Source organism: Pseudophryne corroboree, chromosome 8, assembly GCF_028390025.1.
Source record: "Pseudophryne corroboree isolate aPseCor3 chromosome 8, aPseCor3.hap2, whole genome shotgun sequence".
Classification (NCBI taxonomy): Eukaryota; Metazoa; Chordata; class Amphibia; order Anura; family Myobatrachidae; genus Pseudophryne; species Pseudophryne corroboree.
In genome coordinates this window covers 422454857-422475398 of record NC_086451.1, presented here as the reverse complement: position 1 = coordinate 422475398, position 20542 = coordinate 422454857, and the positions used below count along the sequence as shown (strand labels likewise).

Genomic DNA, 20542 nt, shown 5'->3' with positions numbered 1-20542 from the left:
CACTTTGGGATTCACCTCGGGGTACAGGGCATCCCCAAATCAGCCCAGCCACGAACCCTCCCTCCAGGGCATCACACAGGTAGAATATAGTGAGGTGTAATAAAGTATAGGATAAGCATAGGTAGTTACTGAGTGTAGAAAGTGTTTTAAAATTACATATAAAGTATGTGAACAAAATAGCGGTGACAAATATGGACTATTGGTCTAGATAGATTGTACGTCTCTGTTCTGTTCTATGTTTCAAAAATGATAAATAATCTCAATGAACAAGAAAAGTTATTACACGAAGCTTTGTCGCCGGTCTGACTGATATCCCTACAGAGCATCTGATGATCCCTACAGCAGCAGCAGTCCCTACTAGTGCACTTCTGCATCCCAGGGCTTCAGCCACCCACACTCAGTGCTCCCCGGACTACACCTGACACCCCCAGAGAACCCACACCAGGACAGCTTGGAATCTTTCCTTACACTTGGTGGATTCTAATAGAAGGAACACTGGCGTTTCTATAATGGGTGCAGTGTGCGCGGTGCACACCGGCCCCTGAGTCCAGAGGGGGCACCCACCGCACACACTGCACCCATTTTTAAAATACTCACACCTCCGAAGTCCAGCGCCGGCATCCGCAGCGCTATTAGAACTCCATGAAAATGGCTCAGCTGCCATTTTCACGGAGTTCTGCGCATGCGCAGTAGAGAAATCTCAAGGAAAATGTCCGCCGCGCCATTTTCCTGGAGATCTGCGCATGCGCAGTAGAGTCTGAGCCCTCTAGTGCTCAAACTCTACAGCGCTCCAGGCAGAGAGGAGGGGGCCCGAACGGAGGAGGCTGAACACGGGCCTCCTCCTCTCTTAAAACGCCCCTGAGAAGGAACATTATCACCACTTACAGACAGATCTATACAGGTGGCTCTCTCACACATTCCAGCCCAGGCCGATAATGGAGGAGTCACACAACATTGCAGTCAGGAGGAAGCTAATGGGCTCCCAATCCTTATATGCGTATAACTGTTTATTACTATGAGTTACTTATTCCATACTTGTGCACTACCCAGGTAGACTATACATTAAGGGGTACATTTACTAAGATGGGAGTTCTATTTAAGATGGTATGTTGCCCATAGCAACCAATCAGATTCTACTTCTCATTTATCTAGCACCTTCTAGAAGATAATACCTGGAATTTGGTTGGTTGCTATTGGCAACAGCTGATCTTAACTAGAAGATTTAGTAAATTTACCCCTAATTCAGTTGTATCAACCACTGTGCACATAGACCCTCTGGGCAGCACTTATCATCAACTTGCCACCCACAGACACTATATAGATCCACAATATACAAACGTTTGCAAACGTACAATGGACATTTTTCCTTATAAATTACACCTTACTGGTGTTTAGGATTTATAATTCAACTTCACCTTCATTACCCAACATATACTTTGCATAGCCCCATTAGTGGCTCTCATATCCGTCATGATCAGTCCCAGGAGAGGACACAGTGGTGGTCATTCCAAGTTGATCGCTAGCTGCATGAGGCAAAAAGGCACTTCTGCGCATGCGTATGTGGCGCAATGCACACGTGTGACGTACTATTGCAATGAACATTGTAGTTTCACACAGGGTCTAGCGAATCTTTTCAGTCTCACTGGCTGCCGCAGAGAGATTGACAGGAAGTGGGCGTTTCTGGGTGTCAACTGACCATTTTCAGAGAGTGTTGGAAAAAACGCAGGCGTGCCAGGAAAAAACGCAGGCGTGGCTGGGCGAACGTGGGGCGTGTTTGTGACATCAAAACAGGAACTGAACAGTCTGAAGTGATCGCAAGTGCTGAGTAGGTCTGGAGCTACTCTAAAACTGCACAAAAAAACTTTGTAGCCGCTCTGCGATCCTTTCGTTCGCACTTCTGCTAAGCTAAAATACACTCCCAGTGGGAGGCGGCATAGCGTTTGCGCGGCTGCTAAAAACTGCTAGCGAGCGATCAACTCGGAATGACCCCCAGTGTGTGCCACTAAAACAATGGGGAGCAGATGTAATAAGCTGGAGAGAGATAAAGTGGATAGAGATAAAGTACCAACCAATTGGCTCCTAACTGTCATGTTACAGGCTGTCTTTAAAAAAATGTCAGGAGCTGATTGGTTGGTACTTTATCTCTCTCCAAAGCTTAGTACACCTGTCCCTGGGTGAGATGTATCAAACAATCTGAAGAGTGGAGAAGCCAATCATCTTCTGCCTATCATTTATAGAATGTACCAGACAAACGTTAGCTAGATTCTTATTGGTTGCTGTGGGCAATTTTTCCACTACTCCACTCCTTAGCAGGTTTGATACATTTCCCCCAATATTACTAATGGTTTCCAATGAGTCCTAGTGACACTACTATCTGTGACTAAGAATGGCCATCAGTGGCATTTCCATTGATGTCCCATTGGTGATAAACATCAAAGGCATGAAAACACCAATGGTGAAATATCGATCATTTGCACCCATCAATGTCCATCCCTGCTGTGGAGCTCATTTGTGGGTGGGGCTTAGAGATTTGATGTAGGGGTGTGGCTTAGCAGTATGGGGGTGGGGCAATATTTTGTGAATCCTGTGTCGAGTATATAAGAAAAAACATTGCTGAGAGGCTGCCACAGCTGGTGGAGAACCATCGGATCTCCACCATTCATGGTAAAAATCTTAATCATCAGTGGCAAACCATTGATAGCTGTTAATATCAATGATCGATGGTCATCTCTAAGATTTTCCCCCTGATGGTATAATTTCTATGATTGTTTATTGTTTTAGATTATGACAAATATTCATTTGTCATTCGTTTTAATTAATTATATTTCAATGGTATTCTTTCTTCATGGCTTTTGTCTTTATCTGCAAGACTGGGAACAAGAGCAGGGGTAAGTATTCAAGAAATGGGTACAGGGTGTGTGGTGTGGCCCCCCTGGAGCCAGGGGCCGGTGTGCACCACAGACTACACCTATTATAGATACATCACTGAGTCACATATTATAAGGAGAATTCCCCATTGCCAGTAATACATTGCAGTTATTCCCTCACTGCCAGTCATACACCACACAGTGACACCCACCATTGTCAGTAACATGGGCATAACTATAGTGGGTGGGTGCAAGGGGTGCCATTACTATGGGGCTCAGGGGCTTAGGTGGGCTGCAGCCAGGGTATATAGTTGTATACCAATTTCCCAGATTTTCCTGCTAAGCAATTAGGTCAGATCCATTGCCCAGCCTGAATTGTGTGACATTACATTTACAGGGAAAGGTAAGTGTAGTGGATATTATAATGGTAAGGGGGCACTGTAATGTGGCACAATATGAACAGGAGGCCACTGTAATGTGGCATAATGTGATCTGCCCACTGTAATGTGGAGGGCACTACAATGTCACATAACAAGAACTGGGGCACTGTAATGTGGCATAATGTGAACTGGGGACACTGTATGTTATAATGGGCGGGATGTACTAAGCGGAAAATACGGTAAACTCCCTGTTTACCGCATTTTCCTGATGTACTATCCCCCAGCCGGCAGGACAGCGCCGCAGCGAAGTATGCCAGCTTTAGCTGGCGATAGTCCACAGAAGCCTATGGGCTTCTCTCCGCGGCGCTGTGTGATGGATCCGATCGGATCCCTCCCAGCATGCCCTGCGGCCGCCTCCGTCACCCCGCGCATGCGCAGACTGACTCCTGAGGCCGAATCCCGGAAGTCAGGCTGCCGCTGCGCATAGCGGAGGACAGCTCTTATCGGAAGAGCTGTCCTCCGCAATGCTGATCGCATATGTTAGTACATATGCGATCAGCATCGTGGCGCAGGGCGGCGATGGGCGGCGATGTACATTAGTACATCCCGCCCAATGTGAATTGGGTATACTGTGTGACATGATATGTACTGGCAGCCATACAATGCGACATTATGTAAGCTCGGGAACTACAATAGTTCATAATATAAAGTAGGGCACTAATATGAGGCGTAATATTAACTAGGGCACTACTATGGTTCAGAAAATGAACTAGGGCTCTATAGTGCTGCGGAGAGGTATCTCTTAAGAAGCTCTGGGACAGGGGCCCCTTCAATATGTTGCTATGGGGCCCACAAAGTTCTGGCTACGCCCCTAATCAGTAACATATTGCGCAGTAAACACTACAATTAGCAGCCTGTAATACATAGAGGTGAAACAATATGGATGTGATCGCTGTGTGACAGGAGGAATCCTCTGACCTGTAACTGGGGGGAGGGGCTTGTTGTGTGACAGGAGGAAGAATCTTCTCAGGTAGCTAACGTCAGCGTCTCACCTGTATAGGAAGGAAAGTGAAAGTAGTGCAGGATTCCCAGCGGCCGCTGTCACCTCTCTCCTGTCACTCGTATTCTGGACGCAAGAAGAAATCTTAACATCATGAAAATTAAGACATTTTCCTCCTGGAGACTGAAATATAAAGGAAGAAACATGGCAAGACTGTGGCTACATCTGAGACCAGCACTGGAGAGACACTGTATAACCTGTCAGGTGAGGATCTTATTCTGTGTGTATATAGTATACTGGGAGCATATACATGTACAGGGAATACTATGTAGCCATATACAGTAATGCATATTACCTGTGTATAGTCACTGCTGTGTATATATAGTATACTGGGAGTGTATACATGTACAGGGAATACTATGTAGCCATATACAGTAATGCATATTACCTGTGTATAGTCACTGCTGTGTATATATAGTATACTGGGAGTGTATACATGTACAGGGAATACTATATAGCAATATATAGTAATGAATATTACCTGTGTATAGTCACTGCTGTGTATATATAATATACTGGGAGCATATACATGTACAGGGAATACTATGTAGCCATATACAGTAATGCATATTACCTGTGTATAGTCACTGCTCTGTATATATAGTATACTGGGAGCATATACATGTACAGGGAATACTATGCACCAGTATACAGTAATGCATATTACCTGTGTATAGTCACTGCTGTGTATATAGTATACTGGGAGCATATACATGTACAGGGAATACTATGTAGCAATATACAGTAATGCATATTACCTGTGTATAGTCACTGCTGTGTATATATAGTATACTGGGAGCATATACATGTACAGGGAATACTATGTAGCAATATACAGTAATGCATATTACCTGTGTATAGTCACTGCAGTGTATATATAGTATACTGGGAGTGTATACATGTACAGGGAATACTATGTAGCAAAATACAATAATAACTATTACCTGTGTATAGTCACTGCTGTGTATATATAGTATACTGGGAGTGTATACATATACAGGGAATACTATGGAGCAATATACAGTAATGCATAATACCTCTGTATTGTCACTGCTGTGTATATATAGTATACTGGGAGTGTATAAATGTACAGGGAATACTATGTAGCAATATACAGTAATGCATAATACCTCTGTATTGTCACTGCTGTGTATATATAGTATATTGGGAGTGTATACATATACAGGGAATACTATGGAGCAATATACAGTAATGCATAATACCTCTCTATTGTCACTGCTGTGTATATATAGTATACTGGGAGTGTATAAATGTACAGGGAATACTATGTAGCAATATACAGTAATGCATAATACCTCTGTATTGTCACTGCTGTGTATATATAGTATAGTGGGAGCATATACATGTACAGGGAATACTAGAGTAATGCATATTACCTGTGTATAGTCACTGTGGTGGATATAGTATACTGGGAGCATATACATGTACAGGGAATACTAGAGTAATGCATATTACCTGTGTATAGTCACTGCTGTGTATATATAGTATACCGGGAGCATATACATGTACAGGGAATACTATGGAGCAATATACAGTAATGCATAATACCTGTGTATTGTCACTGCAATGTATATATAGTATACTGGGAGTGCAGTGTGTCTCTGTATACATGTACAGGGAATAATATGCCACTACTGGTTATGTGTCAGGCAGCTCTTACACATCTGTGTATGTAATATATGTAGACTAGGTACAGACACTAACTCAGATCATATACACAGGTTTCCAGGAGCAACAGAAAATCCCTGCACCCAGAGCAGCACATAAGCCATGAACGTCAGACTGGTGGCCGTCATCGTACTAGCTGTGGCAGTGAGTGGATCTCCACATGGAAGTCACTGCCACGTGTCCCGATATTTATCCGTGTCTCCCACTGATGTCACAGCGCTGAGACAGCTGCAAGGTGTATCTGTAAGTGTGACGCACAATTTATCCTCATCAATGGGAAATAATAGTGGTTTCATATGTAGATATTACAGGGGATATACACTCCCAACCAAATGTAACTACTAACTCCATCGGCTAAATGTAATAGCCACGAGTTCCGGAGGTGCGGGAATTTTGTGTGACTCTGCCTGTTTTTTAAAGCAGCAATCATTTACAAGGCAAAACCAGGATGGTTTTGCCATGTGAATGATTGCTGCTTTAAACAAAAATGGGCAGACTCGCACAAAATTCCTTCAGCTCCGGAACTCGGAGGCTATTACATTTAGGTACGTGGAAGGTCCAGTAATCCATGTCATGTCCCTCTATCTATCCCATAACAGCTTCTTCCCATTGGCATCTCTGCTAATGGAACCAGCCCTTATTGCAGGCCCTCTATGTGCACATATGGAAATAACTCACTAATATTAGACTATATATCCATGTGTATAATATAGGTAAAAAATACCCCACAAAATGATGTGTAAAGTGAGCAGAGTACCACCCACCATACCCAGGGCAGTAGGAAGCCTGGCTGGGCCAAGTTACTTTTCACAGCGCGTGGCCTAATCATAGGAGGTGTGACCCTGCACCCTTAGAAAAAATACAGTAAAAAGAGTACTTTTAGTGCCTCCCTGGCCACACAGCAGCGTATGCTGGACTAGAGAGAAGAGCTGCTGCTGCCAGTTAAGAGGGGGGAGACTTGGGCCCCTGCTGAGCCCCTCCACCGGGCCTGGGCCTGGGTAAATAGTACCTGCTCCCCCCTCTCAGCACCACTGCCCATACCACCCATAGACCACTGGTGCCTGTGGCTGAGGCCTATGTGGCCTGTGTATAAACCTAGACCTAGGAACAGCTGAGCTGCGGACAGAACACTGTACATAGAATAATGTACTAGTTACAGAAACGCATTATACTGATGAAACGTCTGACCCCCCTCCCCACAGGAGAAGGACATGTCCAGCAATGCAACAAGATGTTACAGGAGAATGATGAAACACAAGCCGTCTGTATGTGACCTAGAGGTGAGGATAATGTGTGTATACATCACGTATCTCCCCCACACACACTGTATGGGGTCTCTCTCTGTACACACAATAATACACAAGCCCTGTCATCTCCCCTCATATGTCTATAGTCATATATCCACTCACACCGTGTTCCTTCTGTCCTACAGCCCAGTGACCGCCTGATCCTGACCTTGGAGCGAGTATCACTAGCTGCTGATGTACTGACCAGTATGTCCTCATCTGCTCTGTCTGACGCTGTATCACAGTCACTTATGGCTTTCCTCACACTGAGAGATGACCTGATGATCTGTGTAAGTTCTCATGTTCCTTGTGTGTGTCAGTCACATCTATCATGGTGTGGACAGGTGACAGTATGGGGCAGGGATACACAGGACACAGCTTCCTCACCTCCTTATTCTCCTATACAGAGGGAGTCACCAGAATACAGAGAACCTGCCTCCCAGCGGCTGAGGCCCTGGCTGCACCATCTCCAACGCTTTAAGGAAACAGTAAGTATCCTGCAGAGATCATATATATCTATTGTTCTCAGGACTGCCATCAGAAACTGTGGGGCCCGGGACCGACAAAAATGTGTTCTGCTCGTTGTCAGGGGAACGCCCCCCCCCCCCCCCATCGGGCCACCGCCACGGGTCAGCTGCTCGAGCAAGGACCGCTGTTCATGCCAGCCCCTTTCAACCTTTTGAAAATGACCCTCCTAAAATGGGTACCGCCTCCTCTAGCATTTAAAATAACTGTATCCTCTTAGGTGGTGGCCATTTTAGGAGGGACATTTTCAATACTTGAAGGGGTGAGCCCTCTCAGTAGCGAGCATCGCTGGGCGGCATGCAGCCGGGGCCCTCCACTCTGTTAGAGCGGCCGGGTCTGGGACAGTTGTGCCCCCAGCACCCCCCTGATGGCGGCCCTGATTGTACTTATTGGTGACTCTATTAGAAGGGACTGAACATGAGGTGAGAAAAGAGCAGAGTACAATGGACACTGAAGAGTGATGGAGAATAGCCAGGGGCAATGACTGAGGACTGAAGGAAGCACAGGAAGGGTGGAGGGGTCACACTAGGGATGGACAAAGCACCATAAGAGCGATGTGACACCAGAGCCTCCGCTCTGCAGGAGAACAGTTATGGGAAGAAGCTCTGTAGCATGACACTCTCCAGGAACATACTATTCATGTAAATAGGACGGCATCCATAGAACAGTGTTAGGGGAGAATAATTCCTGTGTGACACCAGTCTGAAAGGAGATACACTGAATGACAGATACAGTACCATAAGGAAGAATGTACTTAGGGATGGATGAGGCATGGGCACCAGTACAGAACTGGAAGGATCAGATATATTACAAAAGTGAAGAAGAAGTGGCCTTAGAAGCAGGATTTGTACACATGACACCATATAATTAGTAATAAAGCAATTATACAATGTTATGTGCATTCTGGTTACTGTATTTACTAATAGCTTTATCCTTCTATATAGGCATCTCCAGAATGTGTCCGGGACGCTGTGTTACTCGGCCTCATCTCACTAAGGGTAGAAGATGTGAGCTGTTGGGCTGTAAGAAATCTGTCCGGTGAGACCTAGAACAAGAGGCCATTACATCTCTCTCCGTATACACATGCCTGGCTGCTGCTGGTGATCTATATACCAATGACTCGGAGACAACATGTAACTACTCATTGCTGGACTTGTCTGCTCACCCTACAGTACACAGAGGTCTCCTGCCTTCCTCAGGTGGACCCACCTAATCATCCTTACAAAGAATGATCAATACTCTGCCTCACAGTCCCTATTTATATTATTTATAGATTATTTATAATGCCATTGTTAAACTAAATTATATATTCACTGTTATTTATTGATACTCTGGCTCCCTGGTGGATGCATTGAGGTTGTTAAGATCCGTTTTATTTATTTTTCCATAAATTTGACTTTTTCCTACAAATAAAAATGTGGATTCTAAAGTGCAGTGTATGGAATATTTGTTCTCTCAGAAGTGACTCATTCATTGAACAAATCAAGAGATTCCTCTCCTTTATAAAACATACACATTTTATATCACTAAGTGGCACGTCTATACACAGAGGGGTCACTGGGTCTGGTGACATCCGGTGCGCACTCTGGATCTCCCTGCATGCCGAAAAGGGTGAGTGGCCATATATAAAGGGGACGTTGCCTCACAGGGGATTCCAATGGCATCACACCAGAGCATCCCCACCATCTCCGGAGATTTTGGGGTGCCCCTGGAAACATCCTGCCTGCTCTGTTGATTTCTCATCTATACAACTAAGAAGCAGAGAAAATGGAGATCCTGTGGTTTTTTTTTTTTTGGGGGGGGGGGGGGGGGGGGCAATCTTATGTCCACTACAACATTAAAAAGTAACCTTTATTAATTTAAGTTTAAAAATGGATAGATATTCCAAAACTGACACTGACAATCATCAACACATAACATATAAATTATTGTAAAGTAGCTCATTATGAGCCTAATTCAAGGTTGATTGCAAAATCTTCCTCTAATGGGCAAAACCATAATATACTGAAGGGGGAGCAGATATAACATGTGCAGAGAGAGTTAGATTTGGGTGGGTTATATTGCTTATGTGCAGGGTAAACACTGGCTGCTTCATTTTTACACTGCAATTTAGATTTTAGTTTGAACCCATCCAAATCTTACTCTCTCTGCACATGTTATATCTGCCCCACCTGCAGTGCACATGGTTTTTACCCATTAGAGCAGAGGTTCCCAAACTGTGTGCCGTGGCTCCCTGGGGTGCCTCGGGACACTTGCAGGGGTGCCCTGGGTTGGTGGTCCAGGACCAATTCAAATTATTCATGGTCAATATAATAGGCAAAACCAGTGCTGGTAGCTGCCAGTCATAAAATATGTGGCCAAACAGAAGCAAATCTTGTCCCTCACAACACAACTGACCCTAAGGATGACATATAAACGCAATCTACTTAATGTAATATTTCTTTAAAAATTTCTCAATAAGAAATTTTTGGCCTAGGGGTGCCGTGAGGTAGCAAACATTTGTGCGAGATCCCGCTGCCGTAAAGTGCACAGATTTGGCTAGGTGAAGGATTCACCAGCAATTGAATTCTCCCTTATGTCTTTATTCAGAGTGTAGTATGGTATGCCGGAGGCCGGGCTGCCGGCGACCAGCATACCGGCACCGGGAGCCCGACCGCCGGCATACCGACAGCGTGGTGAGCGCAAATGAGCCCATTGCGGCTACGCGCACCACGTTATTTATTCTCCCTCCAGAAAATCTGTCGGTATGCCGGCTGTCGGGGTTCCGGCGCCGGTATACTGTGCGCCGGGATCCCGACAGTCGGCATACTGAAGACCACCCCTTTATTCAAGCTAGAGATCAATCTTCCCCAATCCTCATATTAGCTGCTTATATTCCACAACAGTTTAATAGTCAAGTTTTGAAAAATGGCGCTGAGTTTACAGCCATGTCACCTGATATACCTATACTGTGCCTTGACAATTTTAATAATACTCTTGTCTGCACAATATATACATGGCATGAATTCCATTCCGCTGTCCACGAGGAGAGTCAGAGTTGGGCGTGGTTGATATCTGAAAGGAATCAATACAATCAGCTGCAGCGATATTTGTGCTTCTCTCATAACCACCATTCCTTCTCTAGGATCAACTCGGCCATGGACTCCCGCAATCTTGGAAAACCTTGAGGACCTGGCAGCTTACTTTGTGGATATACATATGCCCTCCTTATCCCCGGATGCATGAATGTTTCTGGATGCTCTACAAATGCTGGAGGAGACTGTGATAGCTGTCCGATTCTTCCCAGGGGATAAGGCGCTGGGTTGGATGGTGCCCCAATGGAACTCTATAGCAAACACACAGGATTCTATACACCTAAGTTACTGAAATTGTTTAATGACCTATGGGACCATGCTACCCTCTCTGTTTGATAGACCATATAAAATCTGCCATTTAAATATATAAGGAAAACAGGCGTTTGCCATTGTACAATCCCTTGATATTATGCATATTACGGTATTACCAGGCGAAATTATTCAGCACAAAAAAAAACCAGGAAACATCAAATATTGCAGTGTTGCTAGAAACATCTCAGGGCTACATGAAAGTAACAAATGTAACATTTAGAACCACAAAATGAGAAACTCATAAATATTAGGTATAACATTGTTACATTTGTAACCTCCACTAGATAATACTGCCTGAAACAATCTAGTGCACAGGTTCCCAAACGTGGTCCTCAAGGCACCCCAACAGTCCAGGATTTAGGTATATCCATGGCTCAGCACAGCTGTTTAATTCAAATTGACTACGGTGCTAATTAAGTCACCTGTGGCCAAGCATGGATACATTTAAAACCTGGACTGTTGGGGTGCCTTGAGGACCGCATTTGGGAACCTCTGATCTAGTGATTATTTAAGAACTAAAAATCTGAAACATCACAGGTATATAAATCACTATACAGAATAAAGACAGTGCACAAGCATTTTCTTTTAAATCACGTTTTATTTACACTAAATAATCTTCTTTATTTGTTTCTACACGTTATTCTATTTCTATAATGTTTATATTTCGCTCTGCATGTCCCCTATATAATAAAAAAGGGGGACATATAATACATCATTTGAAATATGGGTATTGAACTTTCTTCAAGATTTTATATGGTCTATCAATATATAAGAGGTTGTTAGCATATAATTGGCCAATGATATGGGCTTGCCCCCCGCGCCAAGTTCACCTCTATCGAGTAAGTCCCTAACACTTTGGGATTCACCTCGGGGTACAGGGCATCCCCAAATCAGCCCAGCCACGAACCCTCCCCCCAGGGCATCACACAAGTAGAATATAGTGAGGTGTAATAAAGTATAGGATAAGCATAGGTAGTTACTGAGTGTAGAAAGTGTTTTAAAATTATATATAAAGTATGTGAACAAAATAGCGGTGACAAATATGGACTATTGGTCTAGATAGATTGTACGTCTCTGTTCTGTTCTATGTTTCAAAAATGATAAATAATCTCAATGAACAAGAAAAGTTATTACACAAAGCTTTGTCGCCAGTCTGGCTGATATCCCTACAGAGCATCTGATGATCCCTACAGCAGCAGCAGTCCCTACTAGTGCACTTCTGCATCCCAGGGCTTCAGCCACCCACACTCAGTGCTCCCCGGACTACACCTGACACCCCCAGAGAACCCACACCAGGACAGCTTGGAATCTTTCCTTACACTTGGTGGATTCTAATAGAAGGAACACTGGCGTTTCTATAATGGGTGCAGTGTGCGCGGTGCACACCGGCCCCTGAGTCCAGAGGGGGCACCCACCGCACACACTGCACCCATTTTTAAAATACTCACCCCTCCGAAGTCCAGCGCCGGCATCCGCAGCGCTATTAGAACTCCATGAAAATGGCTCAGCTGCCATTTTCACGGAGTTCTGCACATGCGCAGTAGAGAAATCTCAAGGAAAATGTCCGCCGCGCCATTTTCCTGGAGATCTGCGCATGCGCAGTAGAGTCTGAGCCCTCTAGTGCTCAAACTCTACAGCGCTCCAGGCAGAGAGGAGGGGGCCCGAACGGAGGAGGCTGAACACGGGCCTCCTCCTCTCTTAAAACGCCCCTGAGAAGGAACATTATCACCACTTACAGACAGATCTATACAGGTGGCTCTCTCACACATTCCAGCCCAGGCCGATAATGGAGGAGTCACACAACATTGCAGTCAGGAGGAAGCTAATGGGCTCCCAATCCTTATATGCGTATAACTGTTTATTACTATGAGTGACTTATTCCATACTTGTGCACTACCCAGGTAGACTATACATTAAGGGGTACATTTACTAAGATGGGAGTTCTATTTAAGATGGTATGTTGCCCATAGCAACCAATCAGATTCTACTTCTCATTTATCTAGCACCTTCTAGAAGATAATACCTGGAATTTGGTTGGTTGCTATTGGCAACAGCTGATCTTAACTAGAAGATTTAGTAAATTTACCCCTAATTCAGTTGTATCAACCACTGTGCACACAGACCCTCTGGGCAGCACTTATCATCAACTTGCCACCCACAGACACTATATAGATCCACAATATACAAACGTTTGCAAACGTACAATGGACATTTTTCCTTATAAATTACACCTTACTGGTGTTTAGGATTTATAATTCAACTTCACCTTCATTACCCAACATATACTTTGCATAGCCCCATTAGTGGCTCTCATATCCGTCATGATCAGTCCCAGGAGAGGACACAGTGGTGGTCATTCCAAGTTGATCGCTAGCTGCATGAGGCAAAAAGGCACTTCTGCGCATGCGTATGTGGCGCAATGCACACGCGTGACGTACTATTGCAATGAACATTGTAGTTTCACACAGGGTCTAGCGAATCTTTTCAGTCTCACTGGCTGCCACAGAGTGATTGACAGGAAGTGGGCGTTTCTGGGTGTCAACTGACCATTTTCAGAGAGTGTTGGAAAAAACGCAGGCGTGCCAGGAAAAAACGCAGGCGTGGCTGGGCGAACGTGGGGCGTGTTTGTGACATCAAAACAGGAACTGAACAGTCTGAAGTGATCGCAAGTGCTGAGTAGGTTTTGAGCTACTCTAAAACTGCACAAAAAAACTTTGTAGCCGCTCTGCGATCCTTTCGTTCGCACTTCTGCTAAGCTAAAATACACTCCCAGTGGGAGGCGGCATAGCGTTTGCGCGGCTGCTAAAAACTGCTAGTGAGCGATCAACTCGGAATGACCCCCAGTGTGTGCCACTAAAACAATGGGGAGCAGATGTAATAAGCTGGAGAGAGATAAAGTGGATAGAGATAAAGTACCAACCAATTGGCTCCTAACTGACATGTTACAGGCTGTCTTTAAAAAAATGTCAGGAGCTGATTGGTTGGTACTTTATCTCTCTCCAAAGCTTAGTACACCTGTCCCTGGGTGAGATATATCAAACAATCTGAAGAGTGGAGAAGCCAATCATCTTCTGCCTATCATTTATAGAATGTACCATACAAACGTTAGCTAGATTCTTATTGGTTGCTGTGGGCAATTTTTCCACTACTCCACTCCTTAGCAGGTTTGATACATTTCCCCCAATATTACTAATGGTTTCCAATGAGTCCTAGTGACACTACTATCTGTGACTAAGAATGGCCATCAGTGGCATTTCCATTGATGTCCCATTGGTGATAAACATCAAAGGCATGAAAACACCAATGGTGAAATATCGATCATTTGCACCCATCAATGTCCATCCCTGCTGTGGAGCTCATTTGTGGGTGGGGCTTAGAGATTTGATGTAGGGGTGTGGCTTAGCAGTATGGGGGTGGGGCAATATTTTGTGAATCCTGTGTCGAGTATATAAGAAAAAACATTGCTGAGAGGCTGCCACAGCTGGTGGAGAACAATCGGATCTCCACCATTCATGGTAAAAATATTAATCATCAGTGGCAAACCATTGATAGCTGTTAATATCAATGATCGATGGTCATCTCTAAGATTTTCCCCCTGATGGTATAATTTCTATGATTGTTTATTGTTTTAGATTATGACAAATATTCATTTGTCATTCGTTTTAATTAATTATATTTCAATGGTATTCTTTCTTCATGGCTTTTGTCTTTATCTGCAAGACTGGGAACAAGAGCAGGGGTAAGTATTCAAGAAATAGGTACAGGGTGTGTGGTGTGGCCCCCCTGGAGCCAGGGGCCGGTGTGCACCACAGACTACACCTATTATAGATACATCACTGAGTCACATATTATAAGGAGAATTCCCCATTGCCAGTAATACATTGCAGTTATTCCCTCACTGCCAGTCATACACCACACAGTGACACCCGCCATTGTCAGTAACATGGGCATAACTATAGTGGGTGGGTGCAAGGGGTGCCATTACTATGGGGCTCAGAGGCTTAGGTGGGCTGCACCCAGGGTATATAGTTGTATACCAATTTCCCAGATTTTCCTGCTAAGCAATTAGGTCAGATCCATTGCCCAGCCTGAATTGTGTGACATTACATTTACAGGGAAAGGTATGTGTAGTGGATATTATAATGGTAAGGGGGCACTGTAATGTGGCACAATATGAACAGGAGGCCACTGTAATGTGGCATAATGTGATCTGCCCACTGTAATGTGGAGGGCACTACAATGTCACATAACAAGAACTGGGGCACCGTAATGTGGCATAATGTGAACTGGGGACACTGTATGTTATAATGGGCGGGATGTACTAAGCGGAAAATGCTGTAAACTCCCTGTTTACCGCATTTTCCTGATGTACTATCTCCCGGCCGGCAGGACAGCGCCGCGGCGAGGTACGCAAGCTTTAGCTGGCGACAGTCCATAGAAGCCTATGGTCTTCTCTCCACGGCGCTGTGTGAGGGATCCGATCGGATCCCTCCCAGCATGCCCTAAGGCCACCCCCGTCACCCCGCGCATGCGCAGACTGACTCCTGGGGCCGAATCCCGGAAGTCAGGCTGCCGCTGCGCATCGCGGAGGACAGCTCTTATCGGAAGAGCTGTCCTCCGCAATGCTGATCGCATATGTTAGTACATATGCGATCAGCATCGTGGCGCAGGGCGGCGATGAGCGGCGATGTACATTAGTACATCCCGCCCAATGTGAATTGGGTATACTGTGTGACATGATATGTACTGGCAGCCATACAATGCGACATTATGTAAGCTCGGGAACTACAATAGTTCATAATATAAAGTAGGGCACTAATATGAGGCGTAATATTAACTAGGGCACTACTATGGTTCAGAAAATGAACTAGGGCTCTATAGCGCTGCGGAGAGGTATCTCTTAAGAAGCTCTGGGACAGGGGCCCCTTCAATATGTTGCTATGGGGCCCACAAAGTTCTGGCTATGCCCCTAATCAGTAACATATTGCGCAGTAAACACTACAATTAGCAGCCTGTAATACATAGAGATGAAACAATATGGATGTGATCGCTGTGTGACAGGAGGAATCCTCTGACCTGTAACTGGTGGGAGGGGCTTGTTGTGTGACAGGAGGAAGAATCTTCCCAGGTAGCTAACGTCAGCGTCTCACCTGTATAGGAAGGAAAGTGAAAGTAGTGCAGGATTCCCAGCGGCCGCTGTCACCTCTCTCCTGTCACTCGTATTCTGGACGCAAGAAGAAATCTTATCATCATGAAAATTAAGACATTTTCCTCCTGGAGACTGAAATATAAAGGACGAAACATGGCAAGACCGTGGCTACATCTGATACCAGCACTGGAGAGACGCTGTATAACCCGACAGGTGAGGATCTTATTCTGTGTGTATATAGTATACTGGGAGCATATACATGTATAGGGAATACTATGTAGCAATATACAGTAATGCATATTACCTGTGTATAGTCATTGCTGTATATATATAGTATACTGGGAGCATATACATGTACAGGGAATACTATGTAGCCATATACAGTAATGCATATTACCTGTATATAGTCACTGCTCTGTATATATAGTATACTGGGAGCATATACATGTACAGGGAAAACTATGTAGCAATATACAGTAATACATATTACCTGTGTATAGTCACTGCTGTGTTTATATAGTATACTGGGAGCGTATACATGTACAGGGAATACTATGTAGCAATATACAGTAATGCATAATACCTGTGTATAGTCACTGCTGTATATATAGTATACTGGGAGCATATACTTGTACAGGGAATACTATGTAGCAATATACAGTAATGAATATTTCCTGTGTATAGTCACTGCTGTGTATATATAGTATACTGGGAGTGCAATGTGTCTGTGTATACATGTACAGGGAATAATATGCCACTGCTGGTTATGTGTCAGGCAGCTCTTACACATCTGTGTATGTAATATATGTATACTAGGTACAGACACTAACTCAGGTCATATACACAGGTTTCCAGGAGCAACAGAAGATCCCTGCACCCAGAGCAGCACATAAACCATGGACGTCAGACTGGTGGCCATCATCGTACTAGCTGTGGCAGTGAGTGGATCTCCACATGGAAGTCACTGCCACGTGTCCCGATATTTATCCGTGTCTCCCACTGATGTCACAGCGCTGAGACAGCTGCAAGGTGTATCTGTAAGTGTGACGCACAATTTATCCTCATCAATGGGAAATAAAAGCTGTTTCATATGTAGATATTACAGGGGATATACACTCTCAACCAAATGTAACTACTAACGCCATCGGCTAAATGTAATAGCCTCCGAGTTCCAGAGGTGCGGGAATTTTGTGTGACTCTGCCTGTTTTTTAAAGCAGCAATCATTTACAAGGCAAAACCAGGATGGTTTTGCCATGTGAATGATTGCTGCTTTAAACAAAAATGGGCACTCTCGCACAAAACTACCTCAGCTCTGGAACTCGGAGGCTATTACATTTAGGTACGTGGCAGGTCCAGTAATCCATGTCGTGTCCCTCTATCTGTCCCATAACAGCTTCTTCCCATTGGCATCTCTGCTTTTGTAACCAGCCCTTATTGCAGGCCCTCTATGTGCACATATGGAAATAACTCACTAATATAAGACTATATATCCATGTGTATAATATAGGTAAAAAATACCCCACAAAATGATGTGTAAAGTGTGCAGATTACCACCCACCATACCCAGGGCAGTAGGAAGCCTGGCTGTGCCAAGTTACTTTTCACAGCGCGTGGCCTAATCATAGGAGGTGTGACCCTGCACCCTTAGAAAAAATACAGAAAAAAGAGTACTTTTAGTGCCTCCCTGGCCACACAGCAGCGTATGCTGGACTAGAGAGAAGAGCTGCTGCTGCCAGTTAAGAGGGGGGAGACTTGGGCCCCTGCTGAGCCCCTCCACCGGGCCTGGGTAAATAGTACCTGCTCCCCCCTCTCAGCACCACTGTCCATACCACCCATAGACCACTGGTGCCTGTGGCTGAGGCCTATGTGGCCTTAGTATAAACCTAGACCTGGGAACAGCTGAGCTGCGGACAGAGCACTGTACATAGAATAATGTACTAGTTACAGAAACACATTATACTGATGAAACGTCTGACCCCCCCCCACAGGAGAAGGACATGTCCAGCAATGCAACAAGATGTTACAGGAGAATGATGAAACACAAGCCATCTGTATGTGACCTAGAGGTGAGGATAATGTGTGTATACATCACGTATCTCCCCCACACACACTGTATGGGGTCTCTCTCTGTACACACAGTAATACACAAGCCCTGTCATCTCCCCTCATATGTCTATAGTCATATATCCACTCACACCGTGTTCCTTCTGTCCTACAGCCCAGTGACCGCCTGATCCTGACCTTGGAGCGAGTATCACTAGCGGCTGATGTACTGACTAGTATGTCCTCATCTGCTCTGTCTGACGCTGTGTCACAGTCACTTATGGCTTTCCTCACACTGAGAGATGACCTGATGATCTGTGTAAGTTCTCATGTTCCTTGTGTATATCAGTCACATCTATCATGGTGTGGACAGGTGACAGTATGGGGCAGGGATACACAGGACACAGCTTCCTCACATCCTTATTCTCCTATACAGAGGGACTCACCAGAATACAGAGAACCTGCCTCCCAGCGGCTGAGGCCCTGGCTGCACCATCTCCCACGCTTTAAGGAAACAGTAAGTATCCTGCATAGATCATATATATCTATTGTTCTCAGGGCTGCCATCAGAAATTGTGGGGCCCGAGACCGACAAAAAGGTGTTCTGCTCGTTGTCAGGGGAACGCCCCCCCCCCCCCCCCCCCCCTCGGGCCACCGCCACGGGTCAGCTGCTCCAGCAAGGACCGCTGTTCACGCCTGCCCCTTTCAACCTTTTGAAAATGACCCTCCCAAAATGGGTACCGCCTCCTCTAGCATTTAAAATAACTGTGTCCTCTTAGGTGGTGGCCATTTTAGGAGGGACATTTTCAATACTTGAAGGGGGGAGCCCTCTCAGTAGCGAGCATCGCTGGGCGGCATGCAGCCGGGGCCCTCCACTCTGTCAGAGCGGCCAGGTCTGGGACAGTTGTGCCCCCAGCACCCCCCTGATGACGGCCCTGATTGTACTTATTGGTGACTATATTAGAAGGGACCGCACATGAGGTGAGAAAAGAGCAGAGTACAATGGACACTGAAGAGTGATAGAGAATAGCCAGGGGCAATGACTGAGGACAGAAGGAAGCACAGGAAGGGTGGAGAGGTCACACTAGGGATGGACAAAGCACCATAAGAGCGATGTGACACCAGAGCCTCCGCTCTGCAGGAGAACAGTTATGGGAAGAAGCTCTGTAGCATGACGCTCTCCAGGAACATACTATTCATGTAAATAGGACGGCATCCATAGAACAGTGTTAGGGGAGAATAATTCCTGTGTGACACCAGTCTGAAAGGAGATACACTGAATGACAGATACAGTACCATAAGGAAGAATGTACTTAGGGATGGATGAGGCATGGGCACCAGTACAGAACTGGAAGGATCAGATATATCACAAAAGTGAAGAAGAAGTGGCCTTAGAAGCAGGATTTGTACACATGACACCATATAATTAGTAATAAAGCAATTAGACAATGTTATGTGCATTCTGGTTACTGTATTTACTAATAGCTTTATCCTTCTATATAGGCATCTCTAGAATGTGTCCGGGACGCTGTGTTACTCGGCCTCATCTCACTAAGGGTAGAAGATGTGAGCTGTTGGGCTGTAAGAAATCTGTCCGGTGAGACCTAGAACAAGAGGCCGTTACATCTCTCTCCATATACACATGCCTGGCTGCTGCTGGTGATCTATATACCGATGACTCGGAGACAACATGTAACTACTCATTGCTGGACTTGTCTGCTCACCCTACAGTACACAGAGGTCTCCTGCCTTTCTCTGGTGGACCCAGCTACTCATCCTTACAAAGAATGATCAATACTCTGCCTCACAGTCCCTATTTATATTATTTATAGATTATTTATAATGCCATTGTTATACTAAATTATATATTCACTGTTATTTATTGATACTCTGGCTCCCTGGTGGATGCATTGAGGTTGTTAAGATCCATTTTATTTATTTATTTTTCTATAAATTTGACTTTTTCCTACAAATAAAAATGTGGATTCTAAAGTGCAGTGTATGGAATATTTTTTTCTCTCAGGAAGTGACTCATTCATTGAACAAATCAAGAGATTCCTCTCCTTTATAAAACATACACATTTTATATCACTAAGTGGCACGTCTATACACAGAGGGGTCACTGGGTTTGGTGACATCCGGTCCGCACTCTGGAT

General features: G+C 44.9%; 2 protein-coding genes across 2 annotated transcripts; both read left to right on the top strand.

Moving 5' to 3' along the window:
• Positions 1–4282: 4282 nt before the first annotated feature.
• Positions 4283–9207, top strand: LOC134949417 (interferon lambda-3-like). Its single transcript, XM_063937975.1, has 6 exons — positions 4283–4511; positions 6050–6239; positions 7199–7276; positions 7429–7572; positions 7690–7770; positions 8752–9207. Exons 2-6 carry the CDS (start codon positions 6099–6101, stop codon positions 8854–8856), a joined length of 549 nt encoding a protein of 182 aa, XP_063794045.1. The 5' UTR covers positions 4283–4511; positions 6050–6098; the 3' UTR covers positions 8857–9207.
• Positions 9208–17238: 8031 nt separating this feature from the next.
• LOC134949904 (interferon lambda-3-like) lies at positions 17239–19994 on the top strand. The gene is made up of 5 exons (XM_063938597.1): positions 17239–17379; positions 18332–18409; positions 18562–18705; positions 18823–18903; positions 19890–19994. The coding sequence occupies exons 1-5, from the start codon at positions 17239–17241 to the stop codon at positions 19992–19994; spliced, it is 549 nt and encodes a 182-aa protein (XP_063794667.1).
• Positions 19995–20542: the final 548 nt, after the last annotated feature.

Bases quoted from the DNA above. Each gene is read 5' to 3' on its own strand.
- LOC134949417 (XM_063937975.1), top strand. From the start codon at position 6,099: ATGAACGTCAGACTGGTGGCCGTCATCGTACTAGCTGTGGCAGTGAGT. The intron at 7,277-7,428 runs GTGAGGATAATG...TCTGTCCTACAG, and splicing joins CGTCTGTATGTGACCTAGAG to CCCAGTGACCGCCTGATCCT. The intron at 7,573-7,689 runs GTAAGTTCTCAT...TCTCCTATACAG, and splicing joins GAGATGACCTGATGATCTGT to AGGGAGTCACCAGAATACAG.
- LOC134949904 (XM_063938597.1), top strand. From the start codon at position 17,239: ATGGACGTCAGACTGGTGGCCATCATCGTACTAGCTGTGGCAGTGAGT. The intron at 17,380-18,331 runs GTAAGTGTGACG...CCCCCCCCACAG, and splicing joins GACAGCTGCAAGGTGTATCT to GAGAAGGACATGTCCAGCAA. The intron at 18,410-18,561 runs GTGAGGATAATG...TCTGTCCTACAG, and splicing joins CATCTGTATGTGACCTAGAG to CCCAGTGACCGCCTGATCCT.